Genomic DNA, 24952 nt, shown 5'->3' on the forward strand with positions numbered 1-24952 from the left:
TGTTGTTTTGGGGGGATTTTTTAGTTAGTAACCAAATGTCAAGGAGATCATACTATCATAGTATCATTCAGGGTTGGAAGGGACCACAAGGATCATCTAGTTCCAACCCCCCTGCCATGGGCAGGGACACCCCACACTAGATCAGGCTGGCCAGAGCCTTGTCCAGCCTGGGCTTAAACACCTCCAGGGACGGGGCCTCGACCACCTCCCTGGACAACCCATTCCAGGGCTTCACCACTCTCATGGTGAAGAGCCTCCTCCTCATATCCAGCCTGAATCTCCCCACCTCCAGCTTGATTCCATTCCCCCTAGTCCTATCACTACCTGAGATGTCCTTCCCCAGCCTTCCTGTAGGCCCCCTTCAGATACTGGAAGGCCACAATTAGGTCACCTCAGAGCCTTCTCTTCTCCAGACTGAACAGCCCCAACTCCTTCAGTCTGTCCTCATAGGAGAGGTGCTCCAGACCTCTGATCATCCTCGTGGCCCTTCTCTGGACACCTTCCAGCACCTCCACATCCCTCTTGTAATAGGGTCTCCAGAACTGGACACAGTACTCCAGGTGGGGTCTCACCAGGGCTGAGTAGAGGGGGAGGATCACCTCCCTCGACCTGCTAGCCACACTTCTGCTGATGCAGCCCAGGATCTGATTGGCTTTGCGGGCTGCAAGTGCACACTGAGAGCTCATGTTGAGTTTCTTGTCCACCAGCACCCCCAAATCTCTCTCCTCAGGGCTGCTTTCCAGCCATCTGATGACATCTCTCAAGAGAACAGTAGTAAATACAAACATACACATTACTAAATAGAAATGAAAAAAAACAACCGTTGTTAGCTTGCACTGCTCCCCTTCACCCTTCCAAAATTCTCACGTGCCCTGGTTCCTGGAAACATTCCCCGAGTTTCCATCCTCCTGCAGACGCAGACACTCCCTCATGTTATGACTGCAAACCGTCACTGGTACTGCCTTTCAAAACAGTTGTCTTAACAATGCTCTGCATCAAAACATTCTCCAGCCTCTTGAAGAGTTTTTCCATCTTAAAAAACAGGGGGAAAAAGTGATCATAAACTCTGAAAAATAAATACCCCCTTTCTAGGTTAAGCTATTTTTTATTTAATGATACTGGAAACCAAAAGAATCTGCCTCCTTCTGTTCTCTGGGAAGTTTAACATTTGCCTACATTGTGTCTTAAATGATAAATCATTTTTATTTCTGTGCTTTTAAGGTAAAATCACTTCTTTTAATTGCATGTGTCTAGAGAGGAGATCCTACTTTTAAAATCACATATGATAGTTTCGACATAATCAGTCACCAAACCAGCCCTTCAGTGGAGCCACAAACTGCCTTGAGCAAAGATTTTCAATAATACTAACAATTTACTTCCAGGTAGCATGCCCAGTCAAGTGTGCACAGTTGCTGACCTGAAGGACAGTAACGTGTTTGTATACACAAAAACATTGCTTATCCTCAGCAAGTGCTTGCAAGATGATGTTTACCCACAACTGAAACAAGCCCTTGTATAGAGCCAGTTACTGCTCTTGAAACGAATAATGGGTAACAAGTGGATGAGTGAGTAAGATTTGGTATTTCTTGGACACAAATGAGGAACCCTCCAGTGCTGGAGTTGTTGGGTGTTTGACAGACAGGAATGAGAGGTAGCAGAGTGAAGAAATTTGGATGCATTTTTCGGTTTATAAATGCAGCACTGAGTTTCACCTCTTCTCTCATGTTACTAATTATCATCAACGCTAAATATAACCCAAGCATTCAGGGATCTCTTGAATATTCTCCACCTCAAATTCAATCACTACAACAGGCTCTGTTCATCCACTTCTCAGTCCAGCAGTAAAAATAGAAATTGGAAATCAAACAACTACTCTAATGCAAGCAGTAGTAAGTCACTTAATAAACACACTGCCTGCAAGTGAATAACATTAAGCACACAACAGAGTCTTTAAAGACTGAGCTGCTTGTAACCGATCCTTAAGTTCACCATTTCTACATTTCCATGTTACCCTGTGGATATTTCCACAGTGTATAGCTGGAGCAAAGATAATCAGATCATACCCACTAGATCCTGGTTGTAGTTCACAATAGAAGACTCTTCTTGCATCTCAGCAACTCTTTTTACCTGTAGATGGCTTCACACAATTTCAAAGGTTTCCAATTTTAAACATCTAAATGCTGGTGATCAGTAGTAAATTCCAAATGCTTAAGTATTCTTCTCTGGTCTTCAGAATTCTGACTTTCACATGTGCAACAATAACCTACTCACTCTACACCTGCTAGATCATCAATAGAGAGAAATGAGGGCCTCTGGAGAGAGATGTATCAAATGTCTTCAAACATTTCTCCCATGGACAGGTAGAGTCCCCTGGAGATGTCTGTACTTATCATAAAGAAAATCTCAAATGAATTTGGACTTACACATCTAAACTTAGGTTCAGCAAATTCTAGCTGAGTGTAAACCAAGCAACTTGTGACTAGAAATAAGTGAATATTAATAATAAGAGTGGAAATTAATTTCTGTCAATTAAAGACAACTGCCTAAACTGCAAATAATCAACCAGCTAGTCCATCAGCCTCCCAAAATGTAGCTCAAAGAAATCATGCCCACAGCAATGCCAGAGTAACTACATCACTTGACTGGTCCTAAACAGAAGCTTCATAGCCTGCACTTCTCTTAAAGGAGAGGTTAATATCTGTGCACACACAGGGAGCAATATGTACAGCCAAGTCAGTATTGGCTTCTAAACTTTTCAGCAGATTTTACAACAGATGCTGCTTTACAGTGCTAATAGCTTTATTAGAAGTTCTACAAAAGAACATTTACTACGTGTATTAACTAAAACCTAACATCTGTGGCCTACATTATTCCTTGCTAAATTTAGGCCACAAAAAGAAGCAGTAGTGAAGTGGTGACCTAATTGCTCTAGGTTCTGATTATACAGAGAAAAAAGGACTTCATGCAAAGAGTCAGCTCACCTGTTTCCACTGACTAAAGACAGGTGGCAGAAAGAGACTAAGTCTCAAAAATTACACACCTAACTTCAGTAGGATAAATCCACACTTCAGTTTGCTACACGAATCTTAGGTTTTGTGTGCTGATTGGTAACCACTGGGAGGGTTTATTGGCTTTTACTGCTGATGGTTTTGTTTTAGGCCTGAATCTCAGCCCAGTACCACTAACATATTTTCATCTGTACATAGCTCTTAATCAAGAGCAAAAAGCCTAAGTAATAGCTTTCCTGTGAAAGACATCACTGGAGTTTAGAAGACTGCAAGGATGACAGTTACAATAAAATCAAGCCCTCTTTGCAGAATGTCAGTTATTTTCAGAGATCAGAAAAATTAGCAGTCAATTTGCAACTGTATTGTTCCAAGGGAGAAAGGGAGAAAGGGAGAAAGGGAGAAAGGGAGAAAGGGAGAAAGGGAGAAAGGGAGAAAGGGAGAAAGGGAGAAAGGGAGAAAGGGAGAAAGGGAGAAAGGGAGAAAGGGAGAAAGGGAGAAAGGGAGAAAGGGAGAAAGGGAGAAAGGGAGAAAGGGAGAAAGGGAGAAAGGGAGAAAGGGAGAAAGGGAGAAAGGGAGAAAGGGAGAAAGGGAGAAAGGTAAAATCTTCAAGAATTTGATAAAGGCTTTTCCAAGTACAACTTGCCTCTGAGGAAAAGAGCAAGGACTGTATTTGTTTTCAATATCAGAGAGATGCTGAAATCAAATCCACCATTCTCGTTGCCATATACGATTTGCTGCCTCAGACATAGTCCTGACTCTGCTCAATATACTTGAAAAATCATCAAGACATCAAATAGTCAGCACACTGGACATTCACCTGTGACACTCTTTTAAAGAAAAAAAAACCTAGCTGAACTGAAGACTTTTGTTTTAACTGAATAACTATTTGCCTATAGACATGTCTATGAGTAAAAGTAACTCGTAAACTATGTTGGCAAGAATTAAAACAGATTTTAGGCTATGTATTTCAATGTTTCATTCTCAATGTTCTCTTTTATCTTCAGAAGCTCATATAGTTACTTTCTGTTGAAACAGTGATATCTCTAATCCCACATCACTGACTAATTGAGATGGCCCCAATCAGAGGTGGTTTTTTCCAGTTCCCTCACTCAGTGGGAGATCACAATGTAACAGATTTACTTATACTTTGTGTTCTTTGCTACGCTATGACAGCAATGTGATTTTCATGTGCCTGGCAATGCAAACAACCAGCAGCAGAAAGCAGAGCTGGAGTTCATCACTTTGCTGGAAGAAGAAACTAGGACAAATGAAAACTCACCAAGTCGACTGGGGTTGACAAAAAGGAAAACCATTTCCCCAATCACTGCAAATCTCAAACCAGAAAGTAAATGACCTTGTAAATTCTTACAGGTTACATCTAAACTAGATGCTTAGGTGTTACATGGGAATGAAGAATCAGAACTTTACAGTAGAGGAAATTCCAAAGTGATTTGCCAGAGCTTAAAACCCATTAACTTTAGGAACGCTGATGAGCTAATCTCCTCTGTCTGGCAAGTGGATACATTCCTATTGCTTTTCAATAAATTGAAGCTTAAATTATATTCTACAGTTATTCAGTTAGCACCCTGAGGACAGATGAGAATTTAAGTTACTACAAAGACAAATGCTTTCAAGCAACTCTAAGTAAAAGTTCAAATCACTTCCATCTACTGCAGAGAGTTTCACTTCAAGCACAATGGCCTCCTCCTCTTACTCAAAAAGTTCTAAAAGTATCTGCCAAATATTCTACATCCCAAATACCAAACTCACTTGAAGTGAAGCCAAAAGTTCAGATGTCTTGAGACAGAACAAACACTCTGTCCCCCAGTATCCCACAGAGTTTATCTCATAAAATTGTCCATTTAGCCTTAATGCTCCTGTCAACACCTATTCCCAAACAAGAACTGCTCACTACAATTGCTTACCACTCCCCTATAATATCTAAAACATTCTATAGACTCTCTCCTTAAACCCAATAGAGGCTTAAGCACCAGAAAAAGAATAAGAATAAAGAAGGAAAGGAGGAATAAAGAAGGAAAATACCTAGTTTCAGGTATATATACTTGTACTGCCATTGATATTGTTGTCAGATGTACTGTTATACAGCAGGCTTCCTTCCGAGCAGAGACAGAAAACTGGAAGCAGGTACACCACTAACAACATTTGTATGCTGGAAGCAGATCACTTCACCCCAAATTACTGTTTTAAAGTAACACTTTTGTAGTTCCTCCTGTCTCATGTGGCAAAAAATTAAAGTTTGTATTCTTGTACAAGAAATTGATTTGTAATTGAAATCTGTTTTCAGGCTGTTAATATGGCTCTATGTGTAATGGATTACCTGAATAAACTAAACTGGGGGGGCGGGGGGAAACAGCCAAACAAAAACCCAAGGAAACAACAACCCAAACCCGATGGGGTTGAGGGTTATTTTTGTAAATTAAAAGTAACAGAAAGCCAAGAGATTGGTAACATTTTTGTTACTCACATCAGAGACTCACGAAAGACAGGGCATAGTCAGGAATGACACTTCAGACCACAATTGCAAAACTTTCAAAACACAAAGAAACTGGGGAAAAAAATCCCAAACCCGAACAGTTGTTGGCAAAGGTTTTCTGTTATCCTATATTTATGTTAAGCCCTGAAAACAAGACAAGTGCATATTATGCAAAACATTTAGAAGCTTTAAACATAGCCACATTTAGAAGGAAATTAATTCTGATTACAAAGACTTTTTATGAACAAGATAGAAATAAGAAAACTGAACGTGAGCAAAGGAATGTGAGCAGCTGAGGCGCATCCAGATCAATACAGTATTCATACCTAAGAGCCTAAAAATCAAAAGCAATATAAGCCCCAATCTTTTCCTTAAAATATAAACCAAAATAAAGACTACCAAGAACAAAGAGAAAAGAAGAAATTAATACAATTCACACTAATATATCTCTCACTATTGACTGTTCTTATGACAAGTCAAATGACTGAACACTGGGCTTTTTTTTTTCGTTTCCCCCATGAAAAACTCTTATCATTTCCAAGCTGCTATTTGACATTTAACTGGCAGAGGGTGGGTGGGTGGAAAAGCATTCTTTTTCTAGTTCAAGTATTTTAGGAGAAAGTCATTGGGTGAGGAACACAGCATTTTAAATTTAATCTGCAGCATAAAGTTGTTTACTAAACTAAGACAATTTCAAAGCCACACATACAAGAGAATTTTAGCATTCTGGCTCAGCAATTAACAAGATGAATCAATAGACTGGGGGTGGAAGGAAGGGAGGGAGAGAAGAGTCTTGTCACAACATAAATTACAGTTTGTCAAACTTCTGGACCAGCAAGCTTATTGTACAAGGAAATATTACAAACAACAGTACATGAAGCAAAGACACTTCCTCATTTGAAACATTGTACATTCATTATGTTAACGGTCTGCTTGGAACACGCAGACAGACCAAACCTGCCAACTACCAACAAGTCCTGACAACTGCATTTGGTCTGCAAGTCTGCATGAAACCTCCCAGCTCAGAGCATGTCTTGTGATTCTCTTCCCTGTAGAACACCACAAGAGTTCTTGCTGAGGTTTTGTTTGGGTTTTTTAATATAAAAGTTGTAAACTTAATTCACTACCCAGTTTAAGTTGTAAACTTAATTCACTACTGGTTTTCAGAGCTAAATAACAGTCTACAGAAAATGCTATGTGAAGAAAGGCATCTTGATAAAGCCCAGATTCATTTATTTATATCAAGCTATGCAGATCTGAAAGAATCCATGAAGGGCCACGTATCACAAAGAAGCAATAATAACGCTCAAATACAAAGCAAACTACGATCTTTCTGAGGTGATCAATTCCATTGGAGCTCCCCCACAATGTTTCCCCCCCCCACAATCCTCCTTAGGAAGGTATTTTTAAAATGAAAATTCACAAACCTTAAGAGCAGAATGGTGGATCTAAACAATTAATTCAAATCAGAACAATTAAGGTTTCATAGCTACCCTCAGGCTTCAACATATCTTCTGCTTACTTTTAAAAGCAGAACAGTAAGACTGCATGTGTAGGGATTCATCTGCTCTCTTCCCATCTTCCTTTTACAGTAGGCAGTGACGGGATACAAAACAATGTATCGTCAATAGATTTAATTTTGCACATGGTGTTACATCTTTCAAAATCCTCCCCAAGGAAGCTATTTCAGCTTCAGCTATTTGAGTAATTCATGTTAGCCAGTATCTAACCGAAGGAATGCAAACAAAGGTCAGGAAAACAAGAGTGCTTAGAGTCTGCATTAGCCTTTCTCAATCAAAGCCTTCATTAAAACAGATGAAAAAAAAAGGTATGCACTTTACTTTGCAGAAAAGAAATCTCTTAGGTGGAAGTGCTTGCAACTGAACTAATGTAAACTTGACCCATGCTGCTATATGATAAGGACAGTCAAATGACAATGTAATGCTTGGCTGTCATATGACAGTTATTTTCAGCCAAGGAAAACTAGTTTCGTATTTCTAGTAACAACTTGATGGTACCTAGTTCTGATACTGCTTCAGCTGGAAACCGTTAGCCCTGGTTCGAATTTTCAACTCCTAAGGAGAATTCTGTAGTCACCAGGGTGCAGCAGACAAAACTTTGTGCAATGACTCATTATAGGGAAACATCAGTCTTCCAAAGGTTATTTATATAACAGGATTTCCATTTGTAAAATGGTATGTTTTAGCAATTCGCTGCACAGAACTTAACGTTCGCTGTTTAGATGACAGGCAGCTGATTGACTCTCGAAGTGTCACTACCTCCTACAAGACGCCTCTCCAGAGAGAGCTATCCAGTTTTTGTGTTTTTCTTTCATAGTACACTTAATAATTACACCAATACTCATACTTTATGCAAACAACGTTGCTCATGTCTACTGGAGCCTGAAAGCTAATTTAAATGACAGCTTAAAGCAAAAATTGTAGAAAACGCCAGTTGGAAAGGACCTCTGGAGCTCATGTGATCCAACCACGCACCAAAAACGAGGGCAACTCTTGTAAGTTTGATGGTTAAGTATTTTTAACAGGTCTGTTGAAATGTTATAAAAGAACTTGGATGTGAAAGCTAACATTAACTGCTCAAGCCCAAATTTTGCTTCCCCACAAAGACACTTCAGCAGTAATATCTGCCACTTCTTTTTAAGAAGGGAACTAGAGGCCAGTCAGTCTCATCTCAGTGCCCAATAAGATCATGGAGCAGATCCTCCTGGAGGCACTGCTGAGGCAGAAGAATAACAAAGAGGTGATTGGGCACAATCAGCAAGGCTTCACCAAGGGCAAATCCTGCCTGACAAACCTGGTGGCCTTCTATGCCAAGGTCACAACATTAATAGATGAAGGCCAAACAACTGATGTCATTTACCTGGACCTGGGCAAAGTCTTCAACACTGTCCCACATCACATCCTGGTCTCCAAGTTGGTACAGTATGGGTTTGATGGATGGACTATTCAGTGGATAAAAAACTGGCTTGATGGCTGCACTCAAAGGGTGGTTGTCAATGAGTCCATGTCCAAGTGGAGGCCAGAGACAAGCAGAGTCCCTCAGGGATCAGTACTGAGACCTGTCTTGTTTAACATCTTTGTTGGCGACATGGACAGTGGCATTCAGTGCATCCTCAGCAGGTTTGCTGACAACACCAAGCTGTGTGGTACAGCTGACAGGCTGCAGGGAAGGGAGGCCATCCAGAGGGACCTTGACAGGCTGGAGAGGTGGGCCCATGACAGCCTCATGAGGTTCAATAAGACCAAATGCAAGGTCCTGCAGCTGGGTCAGGGCAATCCCAGGTACCGATATAGACTGGGCAGCAACTGGCTTGAGAGCAGCCCTGAAGAAAAGGACTTGGAGGTCCTGGTGGATGAGAAGCTCAACAAGAGCCAGCAGTGTGCACTTGCAGCCCAGAAAGCAAATCACATCCTGGGCTGCATCAAAAGAAGCATAGCCAGCAGGTCAAGAGAGGTGATTCTCCCCCTCTACTCCACTCTGGTGAGACCCCACCTGGAGTACTGTGTCCAGTTCTGGAGCCTCTATTACAGGAAGGATCTGGACATGCTGGAATGTGTCCAGAGAAGGGCCACGAGGATGAGCAGAGGGCTGGAGCTCCTCTCCTATGAGGACAGACGGAGAGTTGGGACTATTCAGTCAGGACAAGAGAAGGCTCTGAGGAGACCTAATGGTGGCCTTCCAGTATCTGAAGGGGGCCTACAAGAAAGCTGGGGAGGGATTTTTTAGGGTGTCAGGTAATGACAGGACTAAGGGGAATGGAACAAAAGTAGAAATGGGTAGCTTCAGATTGGATGTTAGGAAGTTCTTCTCCATGATGGTGGTGAGACACTAGAACAGGTTGCCCAGGGAGGTGGTAGAAGCCCCATTGCTGGAGATTTTTAAGGCCAGGCTGGATGCAGCTCTGAGCAACATGATCTACTGTGAGGTATCCCTGCCCATGACAGGCTCATTGGAACTAGATGATCCTCAAGGTCCTTTCCAACCCTGACAACTCTATGATTCTAAGATCCTCTTCACACAGGCTGTTGTTCCATCTCACTTTCAACCTGACCACAGGCTTCCATAACCTCCTTTTTGTAGACACTAGCACTTGTGTGGTTGCACAGTAAATTCACTCAAGGGACTTTGTCAGATGAACACTAACCCTGGCAAAAAACTTACAATTAGGTGGCCAAGTAAATTCTAATGCTGGCACAAAAAGGCAGTGGGAAAATGCAATTGGATGCAGAACACCCTTTTTGCCAGGAGTGCACATTTACTTTGTCTAGAGAGACTGATTCTGCAGTTTCAAACTAGTAATTCTTTAGTCATCTCACATTCTCTCTGCAATATTTGTATGCAGAGAAAAGCCTACAAACAAAACTAATAAGGAACTGCTTCTCTAACTTTTAACAATATCACAGGAAGCACATAGAGGGAACAAAACCAAGCCAAACAACAACAAAATAGGCTGCACCATTTAAACTGCAAAGAAAATAAGAACTCCACCAATCTAACAAAGACTGGTACATGAAGCTTGGTAGAAACTACTGGGAATGAAAAATTAGACTGTGGGTGGGGATCAAGCAAATTTGCAAGAAGGCTGAGAAGCACCTATCTTCCTCCTTCTCCCAGACACCGTATCCATGGGATTCAAGAGGAAATGGGACATAGCTCCTCACCCAAATGCTGACATAAAAACCAGAGGCTACAAAGGTGTATGCTAAGGAACAAGGAGCCCAAGCAAAGTATCCTGAGAAGCTGAGTAAATGTAACAGACTTAGCAAGACCAGGACACTCATTGAACACATGCTCGTAAGTCAGGAAAGGATTAAAGATTCTGAAACCTTCCCTCTGTAATGAAACTTCCTCACAGAGCAAGTTTAATCTGGAGTAATTCTAGTCAATGGACAAGAAACCTACTACTGCTCTCAGTTACTCCATTAGCTGGTATGACAAGTTTGTATTACCTCACTTTCCAACAACCCATTATTGCCAGCTAAGAAAAGCCACAAAACTTGTATTAAAAACATAATAAAAGGAAGACCACCTGTGAAATCAAAACAGAGAAGGTGGCAAGTGCCAGAAAGAAAATTAATTTAAGTTGGTTCATTTTCAAACACACACACATCTTTAATTACATTATCATCATCTCCTAGTTGCCCCAACAGAACTTAACTCAGAGTGAGAAGTCAAGGCTTCCCCCAAGTAAGTATTAAAACGGTTTAAGAAATGCAAGTCCTGTCTAGAGCCTCTGTTTTGTTTGCTGCAAAATGAAAAAATAAGTCACTGCATGGCAGACAGGACTAAGGAAGAGTCCTGGGACAGCTCATTCCATCTTGGGCAACTACAACCTCTGTCAAACACATCCAGCTGACAACTGCCTTCCACCATTTCACACACCACTCACTTTGAGCAAATTCTTATTTGATTCTTCTCTCTTATGCCTCATCCAACCTTTTCTTTCTAAGCTCTACAGAACAATCTCCTCATTCAACTGAAACAAGGCTTACCCAGAAATACTGAAGTGCTATATGATCCCGAAGTTATACAAACGATGAAATGCCAGACCACTCTACATAGTTTGGCTTCATAATTTACTTAATTCAAACAGTTGTTTAAAATAAAAACACTCTCCTCTCTTCTTAGCAAAACACTGTTTCTCCACTGATCTTATTCACGTGATTGTATGTTGAATACTCCATCACTGTATACCCTTTATTAACTGTTCACAAACACCAGACAAAGATAAGGATTTCATTTTCTTCATTGAAGTGGTTTGGTACTTCCCACAAATATCAAAGGCAGCTCGACATGCTGCCTGTCAGGTTTGGTACATGAAACTTAAAAGCTGGCCCCTGCTAGGCCACAGAAGAGCTCCAAAACTCCTGGCGGGGTGCCTCATCTACAATTCCTTAGGAAAAGGCGATATCAGGTTTAATTTACATTGCTCAACAATGAGGACAAACAAAGAGAAAGATGAGACTTCAGAGGCCAAAAAAAGCTCTGTAACTAAACTGCCAACATCTCATACAAATTCTCTTATTTCTGTAATCCTTCCAGAAGAATTACACTCTTGCATTGATTTCTTTGTATCTACACGTTGGCACACGCCAAATCAATTGTATGGGTTAATTTATAAGCAGGAACTGCTACTTTCAGAACCTGATATACTACTACAAGGCTCTGATAAACAGGACTCAGAGAGTGTAGAAGACATTTGAAAATCAGCATGCTTTCAAGACTTCATATTTTAAAATCAATTTTAAAAAGAGCTTCCCCACCTCAGCACACCTCAGATGCAGTACAAGCACACAGTCAACACAAAATTGTTACAAACCTCAAAAGAAGTTGTTACAGGCAATTCCAGCAATTAGAGAACCTCTTCAGTGCTATAATTAGTGATGACTTCATAAAATGGAGATAAAGTGCAACATAAATCAAATTATTAAGCCAAACTATTTTATCTTAGCAGAAACAAAATGCTGCCCCTTTCACTTTCAGACACAAGAAGAGAACACCAAAGAATTGTTTTGAATACTTGAAATTTCTAGAACAGGTTTTCATTACTCTAAACTACACCGAAAATGTTTTGACAGTAACCCTGATTCATCTTCCTATTTCACAGCATCACAGTATAACTAAGGTTGGAAGAGACCTTGAGGATCATCGAGTCCAACCTATCAACACAGACCCCATGACTAGACCATGGCACCAAGTGCCACGTCCAATCTCCTCTTGAACACCTCCAGGGATGGTGACTCCACCACCTCTCTGGGCAGCACATTCCAATGACAAATGACTCGCTCGGTGAAGAACTTTCTCCTCACCTCGAGTCTAAACCTCCCCTGGCGCAGCTTGAGACTGTGTCCCCTTGTGCTGGTTGCCTGGGAGAAGAGACCAACCCCTTCCCGGCTACAACCACCTTTATTGTAGTTGTAGAGGGCAGGCTTTCAAAGCAAAAAAAAAACCCACAACAAAATCAAATCCTAGAATGCATATTTAACTTCACTCTGTGATGTGCCAACGACCTCAAAAAGTTGTAGCAATATAAAGTGACAAGAATCTTGTAGAAGCAGCACACAAGGTCAGCTGCTACTTCTATAAAGTCTTTACTGACAAGGTATTTATGACTCCTGAGTTTTCAAATATGGCCGAAGATAGGCCAGTCCTTATATGCAAAACTATTTAGGCCTGGAAACAATACTGGTGGACTCCAATGAAAATTAAGGAAAAAAATGAACAACCCCCCCAACAACAACACACAAAAATCCAACCACCAAAAAGCACAGCAACAACAGAAGTTACTCATACAAACAGCACATTTAAAGAATACATTTGCAGTATTCGCATAGTCAGCAATAACATTTATCTCAAATCAATTTGTTATATGAAAAACTAAGTTATTGCACACAGATTTAGAAGGCCTGTGGCACCTAAAAACTGTTCAAGAAGCACACTAATACTTTCCTCTTGGTGTTTTTCATTAGTACTTTGATATAAGGTTCATAAACATGAGTTCATCATGTGGTTTCTACCATAGATATTCTGGAGAAGAATCTTTAACTATGCACCATACAGTATTGTTTACATTACTATATGAGAGAGCATGTTATGCAACAGACATTACCTCAGCATAGTTGTAACACAGTAAATCTGAAAACTGAGTAACAGAGAGGTAACAAGGCTGGTGAGAGGCCTTGAGCACAAGCCCTGTGAGGAGAGGCTGAGGGAGCTGGGATTGTTTAGCCTGGAGAAGAGGAGGCTCAGGGGTGACCTCATTGCTCTCTACAACTACCTGAAAGGCGTCTGTAGCCAGGAAGGGGTTGGTCTCTTCTCCCAGGCAACCAGCACTAGAACAAGGGGACATAGTCTCAAGCTGTGCCAGGGGAAGTTTAGGCTTGAGGTGAGGAGAAAGTTCTTCACCGAGAGAGTCATTCGTCATTGGAATGTACTGCCCGGGGAGGTGGTGGAGTCGCCGTCCCTGGAGGTGTTCAAGAGGGGATTGGACGTGGCACTTGGTGCCATGGTCTAGTCATGAGGTCTGTGATGACAGGTTGGACTCAATCTTTGAGGTCTCTTCCAACCTTAGTGATACTGTGATGACCTATTTTTCCCAAACAAATGCCTTTTTTTTTTCCCCTCTCTGATTCTCCATTCCTAAAACCTGTTTCTTAACTCTTAGAAAGTTACACACTTTACCTTCTTAACTGCAGGAAGTAATATTGAACTAAGATAAAAAAACAATCACCCCTAACTACAGAAGTAATAGTAATAACTTGTAAAAAATCTAAAAATCTTTGAAAATCCCACATTTCACAATGCACAAGTATGTATAGATACAGTATGAGGTACTCAGAAAACTGGGCAATTTTGAAACAGCATTACCACGCAGAGGAGGACGCAGACTTTGGTTGTTAAGCATTCACAAGTTATTACTCTGCCTCTTACTCACACCCTTTCAGTTTCCAGATGCAGGCTGGCAGCCACAGCCATCTGCAGTGCTAACCATATAAACTGATTAGATCCAGCTTAGCATTAAGTAGCCATACATGGAAGTAATTTTTCTTATAAATCACTCCTCAGTAAACTCAATCTAATGTGCTCAACGAACATGTGGAGAAAGGATCAGAAGAATGCGTTGCAATGCCTCACAGTCTTCCTTTGCATATTTTAGAATTGTATAAAAAAACCTCCTAAAATTCCTACAGCTACAATAATAATAGCATTAACCAAAACTATAATTAGAAGTTAAGAAGAAGATCTTTTTGTTCTATAGCAAATAAAATTGCAAAGTAGAAGTCCAGTCGTTCATCAGGTTTACTGAGTACATACTTAACATCCATTAGCAGGGGCTGTTTGAAAAATTCCTGTCCTGAACCATACAAGACCCAGTCAGCTAATCTGACTCTATATTTAGAATAAACTTTTAGAATAAACCAAACCAGGTTGGAAGAGACCTTCAAGATCATCGCGTCCAACCCATCAACCAATCCAACCCACCTAAACAACTAACCCATGGCACCAAGCACCCCATCAAGTCTCCTCCTGAACACCTCCAATGATGGCGACTCCACCACCTCCCCAGGCAACCCATTCCATAGCGCAATCACTCTTTCTGTATAGAACTTCTTCCTAACATCCAACCTGAACCTCCCCTGGCGCAGCCTGAGGCTGTGTCCTCTTGTTCTGGTACTGGCTGCCTGGGAGAAGAGACCATCATCCACCTGTCTACAACCTCCCTTCAGGTAGTTGTAGAGAGTGATAAGGTCACCCCTGAGTCTCCTCTTCTGCAGGCTAAGCAATCCCAGCTCCCTCAGTCTCTCCTCATAGGGCTTGTGTTCCAAACCCCTCACCAACTTCATTGCCCTTCTCTGGACTCGTTCCAGCAAGTCAACATCCTTCCTAAACTGAGGAAAGAAATCTTCCCATCAAACACACTTAAGAGCATATCTGGCTCAGTCTTCTCTGCAGATGTCACAGTACAGGATATAATCCTGCAGTTACAGTTACCGAACCATTTTTCTTCCACAAGCACTGCATCTGCCCTTCCAGCATCAATAAAACCCAAAGTCCTTATTGCCCTAACTGTATAACTGAAGTATCTGACAAGAAGCTCATGGAAGGGTTGAAGGTGAGGAATATGTATGCTATTTTATTCTAACATGAGACTAAATATGAATAGTTTCACGATTACACATCACAATTTCCTTTTTCAGACACAACTTCTGAAGTCTGCTTATTCTCAGAACAGCTCTTCATCTTTCAAACACTAGCAATTTGTTTAACATTCAACACAAAAATATGCAGCCACCACTGCAGTCATGCGTTATTGAACATCACCACTGCAGAAGACTCAACAAAGCATGGGTTAGTAAATATTTTATTGATTATGGTAGCTATACATCAGCATCTAGTAGAAAAGGTACATGCTGACATTATCTCGCCCCTACAGGTGTGTCTATGATGCAGCAATTCACAATACTCAATCTGCAAAAATTTCATACAGCTTCCCAAAAGAAAGAAGATCTAGCAGATTTCTTCACAATGGGACTGTAAATCAGCCCAGTTAAAAAGGTGACTAGATGCTGATTCAGATTGAGGTAGATTTTTCCTTTTACCTTATGTAGATGAGAAGACAAAACAAAAACAACCCCCCAAAAAGTCACTCCAAACTAGAGCAGAAACTCCTGTGAGTCTGTAGGGCCCAGAATGCTAAAGCAGGCTTGCAATTAATGTTTCAGTACGTCATTACTTTTACTACAATGAGGTACAATATTTCATCTGTACGATACATGGTTAGGGATACAAAGAAAATCATCTAAACCTGGTTTTGGAATACATTATTTAAACACACTAAGATTTGTTCCTATTTTGGTCCCCTACCGATTGCTGACAGACTGCTCATAGATACAGTTCCTGGTACCAGGCCAATTTTACAATGAATCTGGAAGGTAGAGGGGGGAGAGAGTGAAACCAGCACAGCTTTTTATCTTTATCTTGAAGAAAACAGGAATCACAGTTTCACTTATGCAAAAAGATGTCACACATGGTAAGCTGGCATGTTAAAAAAGTCATATTGAGCAAACAAAAACCTCTACAATAGCAAAATTAGATTAACTTGTTTTGGTTGTTCTGAGAAAGAGTGAAGAAAATTTGTAATACCACTTAAGATTATGCAATTTCATTACTGTTTTAGAAATAAAAGACAATGGGATACCTGGTCTTTAAAACCTGAGAGTCCTGCTTTCTTACCGTCTATCCTATAAGTAGCAATACTTACACTGCCAATTTCCTTGTATACATTTGCAAGTTACTTTCATTCATTACAGTATAAAATACATCTAGTGTATAGAAGTATCACTAAGAAAGGGGAAATGACTTGCTTTAAAATTCATTCTAATCCCCAATCCTTTCTCATTGTGAAGTCTCCTGCCTAGTTTTACATGACTTGGAAGAGTACCCATTTCTGCCCCCTCCCTCTCCATATAATCAGTGACATCTTCCAACCACACAGCAAAGCTGTAACTACATTAGCAAGTCTACGAGCACAGATCTTACTCTTTAAAGACAGTAAACAAAATATTTTTAGTACATACATATTTCTTTTAAATTATTCAGTGTTCCCATTTTAAACAGCTTGTAGACACGTTGAATTAATTCATTTCACGTGCACGTTATGGAATATTCCTATTATATAACCTCCTGCTTATAGGAGAATTAGATCTAATTTAGGAACCTAATAATTAACATTATGAACTCCAGTATGATAGCACAACAGTATCACTTTCAAATCGTAACTGAGCATATTGCCAGCAGAAACATCTTAATTTGTTACTCCTGCAACAACCACTTTCTTAAAAATTAGAAACTCAGTGCAGCACTACTGAATATTTAACACAAATCACTAAAGCAGCAATAAACCCTAAGGTGGAAGGATCACACCTTATGTAAGTCACCTTGCATATAAAAGAACTTACCTAAAAGTTCTTTTCCAATCAAAGAGCCCAGAAAGATACACCCCCAGATAAACATTTTGGGCACTATACCATTTTAGTAAAAAAATTATTTATCACACTTCACTCTCAGTCCCAACAGAGAATAAAAGTTGCCATATTTAAAAGATAGCACCACCCTACTCAAGTAATTTCAAGTTTATTTCTTTGACCAGAAACCAAAGGAACATGCTGCAGTTTGGAGTTCACATTGTATGGATCCATTCAATACCTATGAAAGAGACATCAGGCTTCTATAGCTCGTTTGAAATGTGACTGAAATCCACAGATCTCCAACACAACACACAAAGCAGAGGGAAGGAGAATAGCAGTTTTGCAAGACATGTCACAGAGGTAGCAAAAAGACTCATATAAACTTAAAGACTATGACAGCAGACACTGAAGACCACTTTTGATTTAGGCTTCAGTCAAGAGGCCTCCTTCTAAATATTTAGTTATTTGGACAACACCAGACAGGAATTAGTTGCCTTTTTATCAAAGGTAACAAATTGTGACTTAAAATTTACGCACAGTGCTAAGCTTGAATATCTACTGCTTAGTTACCAGCAGATAGTTACTATATACAGCCCTCTACAACAAATCTAGTTTCAGTTAATTCATTTTAAATGCATCGTATCAGAACACTTCCATTTTACTGCTGCATGTTTACACGGAAAGAAACCAACACAGAGCTAACATAAGAGCTATTAACCAAGTTATTTAAGACTCACACCTCAGTTTCAAGCAATAAAACTTTGTCTGTCTTCAACACTCTTTGTTTTCACCACAATCTTCCACTTCGGTAAAAGGTAAGAAACAGGAGTAAAAAAGACTCCCATCTCACACCTACATGCTATGTTCTGGATGTCTGGAACTCCTATAACTGACTTAGCAGAGCTAAGACAGGTCATATCAGGTGTAGCAATTTAATCACATGAAAACAGCTCCTTGGATACTACTCATTTTAACACTGGTGGATGCACAGCCACTGCAAGAAGTACATATACGAGGTGTGGATGGCTATCACCGAGCAAAAGAGAATAGTCAACAAATCACAGGAAGATTTAGCTGAAACACTCAAGATTGCAGGCATGCAGATTAAGAGACTACCAAGACCCGCTGATCAGTGGGGCAGATCAGGACATACAGAAGCCTGGATGAGCACCGACACTGTTGGGTGGCTGACTGTGTTCAAAATAGTCTGTCTTCCAAAGTAAATATTACGGAGGAAAAGTATTCAACTTTTAAGCTGAACTTCAGCCAAAAAAAGCCCCGAAACATATGTAGTTCTAAAGACTTACTAGGATGCCTGAAACTTCTACAGGAAGACTTTGCTTTCAAAGAAAGTCTTTTAAAGTCAACCACAGCCCCTTTACCTTAGTCCTCACTTCACAACCCTGAAAGCAGCCAGAAACACCACCTCATTTTTATGTCGTTCCCTGTTAAGTAATGTCTTACTGGAAACAGTGAAGCCCTTAAGATCCCGATTTTGTCTGCCTCTAATCTCAACTTTTTAAGAAAAGGTTCCTGCCCGAGTCACGACATCTGTGCGCTGCAGAGACCTCACTACAGACCAGACGCGTGCGTCATTGGTATCTGAGGAGAAACAAAACTCTAACCCTGAGGTAAAGTTTATTCTGCGAGGGAAACTCCGGCCATGACAGGTTCAGTGCTGCACGGCAGCGCCGCGGGGCTGTCACCATACGGCAGCCGCGGCTGCCTCAGCTGCCACGGGAGCCAACGGGCCAGGTGGCCGCGCCTGCCCCGGGGACAGGCCACCCCTGCCGAGGGAGGGTGCCTCTGCCTGCCACGTCCGGAACGGCCGCTCAAGCACAGCAAGTCCCGAAAGAGGCTGGCGACCTGGGGACGAGTAGCGTAGGAGAGCGGGGATACCACCTCCTGTCCCCCCTCCCTCTTCCCAGGCCGGTTCTAGGGCTCCGGCCTGTAGCGAGCCTCTTCTCCTGCAGCCTGAAGACAGGGCAGCCTCAGGCGTGGGCATCACGCAGCTCCTGGGGAGGTGGCAGGCCCCAGCCCGCCCGGCGACTGCCCTGCCCGCCGGGCGCGGGTGCTCCCTCGGAAGCGCCGAAGGGTGTTGGCCACTCACCCACGCAGGCAGATCGGCGGAGGAGACGCTGAGCCGCACCGCCTCCTCCTCGTCCTCCAGGAAGGCGAGCGCCCGGCCCAGGCGGGAAGTCTTGCCGCCGCGGTGCCTGCGGATCCAGAAGAGCCCGCATAGTGCGATGAGGACCCAGCTGAAGCTCAGCCCTAGGTAGCCCAGCACATACACGGGGAAGATCAGCACGAAGCTCCTCGCAAACTGCGACACCAAGCCTGTCACATCCACGCTCAGCAGCGGCGGCGGCTCCGGCACCGAGTCCCCAGCCGCCGCCTTCTCCGCTGGGGCGGGATCCGTGGCGGACCCCGCGCCCGGGGACTGCTTAGCCGCGGACCCGCTCATGCTACTGCAGCGGCAGTTCCTACTACTGCTGCCGCTCCTCCCGCTACTGCAGCTCCTCCTCCTCTTCGGGCGCTGGCTGCGAGCGGGCAGGGGGGCAGGGCGGCGGCAGCGCCTCGCATCCTGCGCCCGGCCCCGCTCACCGCGCACCGACACCAGCCGCCGCCCGCTTCCGGGTTCGGGGCGGCCCGGCCCAAGCCTTCACCGCCGACCGCGGGAAGAGTGATGCGGTGGGGAACGAGTTGTGCCACCGCGAGGAGGCGCCTTGTCCCCGGCCTCCCCGATTGGCGCCCGGGGTGCCACCTCCCCCTGCCCCGGGCGGCCGCGTCCCCCTCCCGTCTGCCGGGCCCTAGCCGGCGGAACTCTCTTTCATCCTTCCCTTACAGGCCTGCCCTAGGGAGATCATGTTGCCCTGCACGTTGGGATCCCAGCCAGGAGACTGTCGCCGCCCTTCGCCAAGCTCTCCTCGCTGCCGCTGGGACCCCCATCGCCTCGGACACCCTCGCCCAGCTTCACTTGCGGCAGCCAATCCAGCCGCCCACCCGCAGCGGCCACCGGCCGTCACTGCTTGTCCTCGCAGGAACGAGAGGAAGGGGCAACGTGCCGCGGGAAAAGGAGGTTATAACAACGAAACGGGCGCTTGCTGAATGGCACGAAGCAGAACCCACTTGTCAAGGGGCTGGAAATCGTGAACGCGCTTGGTGTGTGTTTCCTTACGGTTAAACCACACCACCCCCCGCCAACGTGTTAATGTGTGCTTCCTCATGGGAAAGCCACACCACGTCCCCATTTTCTTTATTCATGTGTGCCATTGAATGGTTTTAATCTCTTACACCCTTCAGTAATAAGCTTCGTACTTTTCTTTGACCTCTTTTAAGGGATGTTATTAAAGGACCAATTAATCAATGGCTCAAAGGAACCACAGGCTGGTCACTCCACTACTCACTCTAGGTGTTTCCCGAAGCTTTGCTTACATCCTCAGATAAAATTGGTACCTCTGACATGTTGTTAATAGAGAGCAGTACCTGGAGTGGCACTCATCTTTTTGGGATTACACAAGTCCTGAATCTGTGGAACTAAAACATCTTAAGTTTCTGCAACCTTGTGACATGTATCCCTTCAAAACAGCAGCACCTGGTTGCCACCTCATTCCTCCTACCACTCTGTTATCTTTTTCAATAATGTAACTACCAGTTTTGTAAGGGGCAGCTGTTGCTTGTCCTTTACTGTGTGCTTATCAGTTTGCTGGTACACACATGCTTACCGATTAAACACAGCATTCACCAGGAGGCTTTTTTTTTTTCCCCTTTTGGTTTTAAATAGCTAATCTTTCAGTGAAAGTGAAGGTCCTCTCTTCAGCTGCCAATTTAACAAAATTTGTAGGACTTCAGGACTTTATGAGACTAGTATTTGCTGGCTGGAAAGAGGAGAGTATGAATTTAGTCAGTAGGATGAAAAGTTATGAAAATACATACAAATGGACAAATAGGAAAGCTGCATAAGCTTCCTTTCCTTAAGAAGTAAAAGCAACATCATCTTAATTATCCAGAGAAATGGAAAGTCAGAAAGGCAACAGCACAAAAGGAAAAGTTGTTTGCTCAATGCTCACACCAGAACTAGAAAAGTAATCTATATCTTGACAACTGAATGTGTTCAGTTTTATCATCTTTCCAAATTCCCTCCATGCCTATGATTAGACACAATGAACCCACCACTCTAAGCACAATTTCTGGCCATAGGTTTATGTTGCTCTTTACCCCCTCCCTACCACTGACAGGGTGTTTTCCAACTCTAGTTTAGTCAAGATGAAAATTAGGAAGGACCAAATGATACAAAACAAACCAACAAAATGGACAACTTAAACTACAAGGCAAACCAATTTGCTTTGAGTCTCCCAGAGAACTCAAACCACCTCAGACTGTAACAGTGAAGAGAGTGAGAGGGCAGCATAAGCCCTTGTAAAAGCTTGCTACCCTAACGTGGGGACTATGAGCTCTGTGACCCCTTTGGATACCAATAATATCAAACTACTGCAAATGTGGGAGAATTTTTGCATTTGTTGTATTCCTCTTCTAATTATGTAGTTTGCTTACACAGGCTTTCCTGTGAACTCACTCCTGAGTTTCAGTAACATCAACCCCAAATTGCCATATTGTATGTTGGCTTTCTTCATTACAATCAATACTATTTATATTTTCTCCCTTTTCCAAGCCCTTTGTTCTCAGTCTTGGATTTCATTGCTCCATTATAACTCCCTGTGTGATTTCACAGTGTCTGAAGCAGAATACAACTGTGCCACCCATCAAAAAGAAAATTCAGAATCAGAAGAAAAAAAAGCAATTGAATTAACATTGTGCTTGCCAACTAACACCTTACCATATTCTGTGTCTAATTCTGCTCTCCTTTATGTCTGAGTGTGTAATCTGCAAATGAGCTGGATATAGGATTTGTAGAGCAATACCCCATAGAGTCAGTATTAATACACTGAAGCAACACATCAGAAAATAAATTAACCTTGTGGTAGATTAATCTTGGTAGGCCTGACAGCCTAACATTGATCCTGGGCAGAGCAATTCACTAGTTCATCTGGACGTCTGATTAATCAGAACTAGAGGTGGTTGATAAGCAATAACTTGTAGCAGTAATTTAGATAGCATTTATCTGTATCATCAATAGAAAGTTCTGATAAAGACTTCTTAGAACTCCTGCAGATAACTGACTTGGCTCCCCACAGTGTTTTGGTGAAGAAACGGGGTGGTATGAAATTAGCATGCCCACTGTTGTAATAAGGACAACAGAATCTTGTTAAAATCAAGATAAAAAACTCTGCTACTAGGGGATAAATTACAGTCAGTTACTCTTTAATGAAGTTTTTTATAATGCTTTCTGGATAAACACAAGCATTTGCTTAATCTTCTGGTGCTGATAAATTGTTTAATAATTTGCTTGAGAATCTTGGAATTGTTCATTTGTGTATTTCCTGATCTTATTTTTTTATACTCATGTGGGATAACTCCCTAGCTTCCCATGGGACAGGACAACAAGTTGGTTTAGTATGCTTCAGCACCAAGGTCATTTACAATCAGCAGGTGTTTGCATTAAATGAAGATCTGTGAAGCTGGCCTGCCAAAATCCTGAAAGAGGGAGTCTTACAAAGATAAGACAGCCCTGTCTTGGCTAAAATTGACGAAGCAAGGCTAAAATAACATAAACACCCAACTTCAAAACAGATTTTGAAGGCCGGAATGCCTGCGTGAAGACCTTCACCTAATTAACTGCAATTTTAATAATGTTGACAGCCCTTGGTATGCTGATGAGAAAAACTGACTACATGCTAAACACCTATGTTACTCAACTCCCAAATCATGCTTAAACATCACCCAGAAGGCAGGGACAGCCACGGTTAGGGTATAAAACCCCTAAGAAGAACATCTCTTCTTGTGCAGGGACACCAGCAGCTGGGAAGGACAGAGATGAGGACAGTTGATGGGTGAAAAGTTTATTTCTGAAAGCCACATTCTTGTTGTTTCTATTTATGGACATGGAGGACTTACATAAGCATTGTGAACACTTTGCAGAGGTCATTTGTGCACCTCTGCTGACAGCAATATTTGAGTTTTCTTCTCATCTTTAAAAGGCCTCACAGAAATGGGTTAAAAAGCAGGGGGTGAGGGAATCTAGCTACAAAGCCTATATCTTAATGAGTCTCTTCCTTCACAGAAAATAAAACATTATTACTTTTTATAATAAAAGTGTCATCATTTTTAGGATAGTGGAGGGTTGTAATGTTGTCCCTATGAGGACTGATATTTCCATTCATTTTTTGGTATCATTCCATACTGAGGTGAAGAAAAATGCAATGCTGCTTTACAGGATGAGAGGAACATCTAAAGACAAAAATGATCTTATTACTACAGAATTTTAAAAGATGACTTATTTTATGGTCCTGTTTTTCAAATAACAGTGCAGGTGAAGAGTAAAATATGTCCACCAAGCCAGACAAGAGAAAAGCATATAGAAGCTAGATGTGTTTTTTCTCCACTACATTGGTGAGAAACTGTAGTTTAATACATGTTCAAAACATCTAAACATGCACAAATTTTAGTTCTGTCATTCCAAAGGTGTTATTGTAGGTTGTGTTCTCATGTAACAGTTAGACTTCAGTTTGATCCCTGTCTTTAAGGTTTGAAAATTTCTTTCCAAACCCTCTAGTGGTGCCTTTCCACATCAGTAGTTTTTCTCTGGCCATAAAGCTGCCTGACTAGTACACCCTAATAGGAGGAAGAAAAAGCTATTGGCAGCCAAACCTGAGGTTTTTAGTTTTTATTTACATTTTAAAATTGTACTTGGTAACAAATACATATGCATATTATGAAGAACAGATGATAGGACCAGAACTTGAAAAATGGCTTTTTCTTCTGTCCAGTCATTGGTATCTCTGTTACATTTGATAGTTTTACTTATGCATATTTGCTACATTGGTTTAAACTCACTATTCAATTACAGTACTTAAAGGTACTTTTTACCTTCAGCATCCCTATGTAGGAAAGCCTTTCTGTGGAGAGTTCTTTACTAAGCAGATGCCTGGTTCCGTGTAACAGTCACCACCTTGACTAAAGAGCACTCTGAGTTAATCCAAAATGAATTGTGAACACATTTCATTTGTGCAGAAGATATGACTATAGATAATTGCTCTGCCAAAGACACCTAAAGAATTCATAAGAATGTTTATAAATAGTTTAGTACCTCTAGATGCTTATATTTGGTGGATGCAATTTAGCCCTTGAAGGTCAAACTTACAGTTTACAGTGGTATGTTATATAAATATAGAGGGTTGGTTTACAGGTTTTGGGTGTTTTGTTTTCCCTCTTAATTGCTTGCTCATTTGCCTTTGCTTCAGAAAGGCCACGATAAAGGACAGTATTCCAAAGTCCAGGCAGTTAGGCAATTTTTACAGCATTTTAAATTTATTCTGGAAATATGTCTAAGAGGCAACTGTATCAAGGCTTTTTATATACTTGTCAACTGGCTATTTAAGGCCAGGTATAAGGAGTTAAATTTTATCTTTTTGAAGTCAGTGTGACAAAATCTAGAACAAAACTACAAGTGGGTAGATTCAGACTGGATGTTAGGATGAAGTTCTTCACCATGAGGGTGGTGAGACACTGGAACAAGTTGCCTGGGGAGGTGGTGGAAGCCTCATCCCTGGAGGCTTTTAAGGCCAGGCTGGATGGGGCTCTGAGCAACCTGATCTAGTGTGAGGTGTCCCCACCCATGGCAGGGAGGTTGGAACTAGATGATCCTTGAGGTCCCTTCCAAACCTGGCAATTCTATAACTACGACAAGAATATTTCTCAAATGCAAAATACCTCTTCCTTTGCTTATTTTTTTCCCCCTCAGTAGTCAGTTCTACAGACATTACTAATATTAGTGGTAACAGTTGCATATTAAGTTTTGGCATTTTCACTCTTGAAAAGAAAAAAACAAAAGGAACAAGTTA

At 41.9% G+C, this 24952-nt stretch overlaps 1 protein-coding gene across 3 annotated transcripts in view; it reads right to left on the minus strand.

Annotated features, from left to right (window-relative positions):
• Positions 1 to 19667, minus strand: part of ESYT2 (extended synaptotagmin 2) — a 74310-nt gene extending 54643 nt beyond the window's left edge. The window contains exon 1 of one of the 3 annotated variants that reach the window (XM_068146023.1): positions 19102 to 19667. In XM_068146023.1, the coding sequence (XP_068002124.1) occupies positions 19102 to 19455 (354 nt within the window). In that variant the 5' untranslated portion in view covers positions 19456 to 19667. Of the gene's footprint in view, positions 1 to 17730; positions 18642 to 19101 lie in introns of those variants that run through there. The other 2 variants (XM_068146024.1, XM_068146025.1) reach the window with 2 other exon arrangements.
• Between the last annotated feature and the right edge of the window lie 5285 nt (positions 19668 to 24952).

Source organism: Melanerpes formicivorus, unplaced genomic scaffold, assembly GCF_026170545.1.
Source record: "Melanerpes formicivorus ecotype bairdi unplaced genomic scaffold, bMelFor1.0.p_v2 SCAF_13, whole genome shotgun sequence".
NCBI classification, from domain to species: Eukaryota; Metazoa; Chordata; class Aves; order Piciformes; family Picidae; genus Melanerpes; species Melanerpes formicivorus.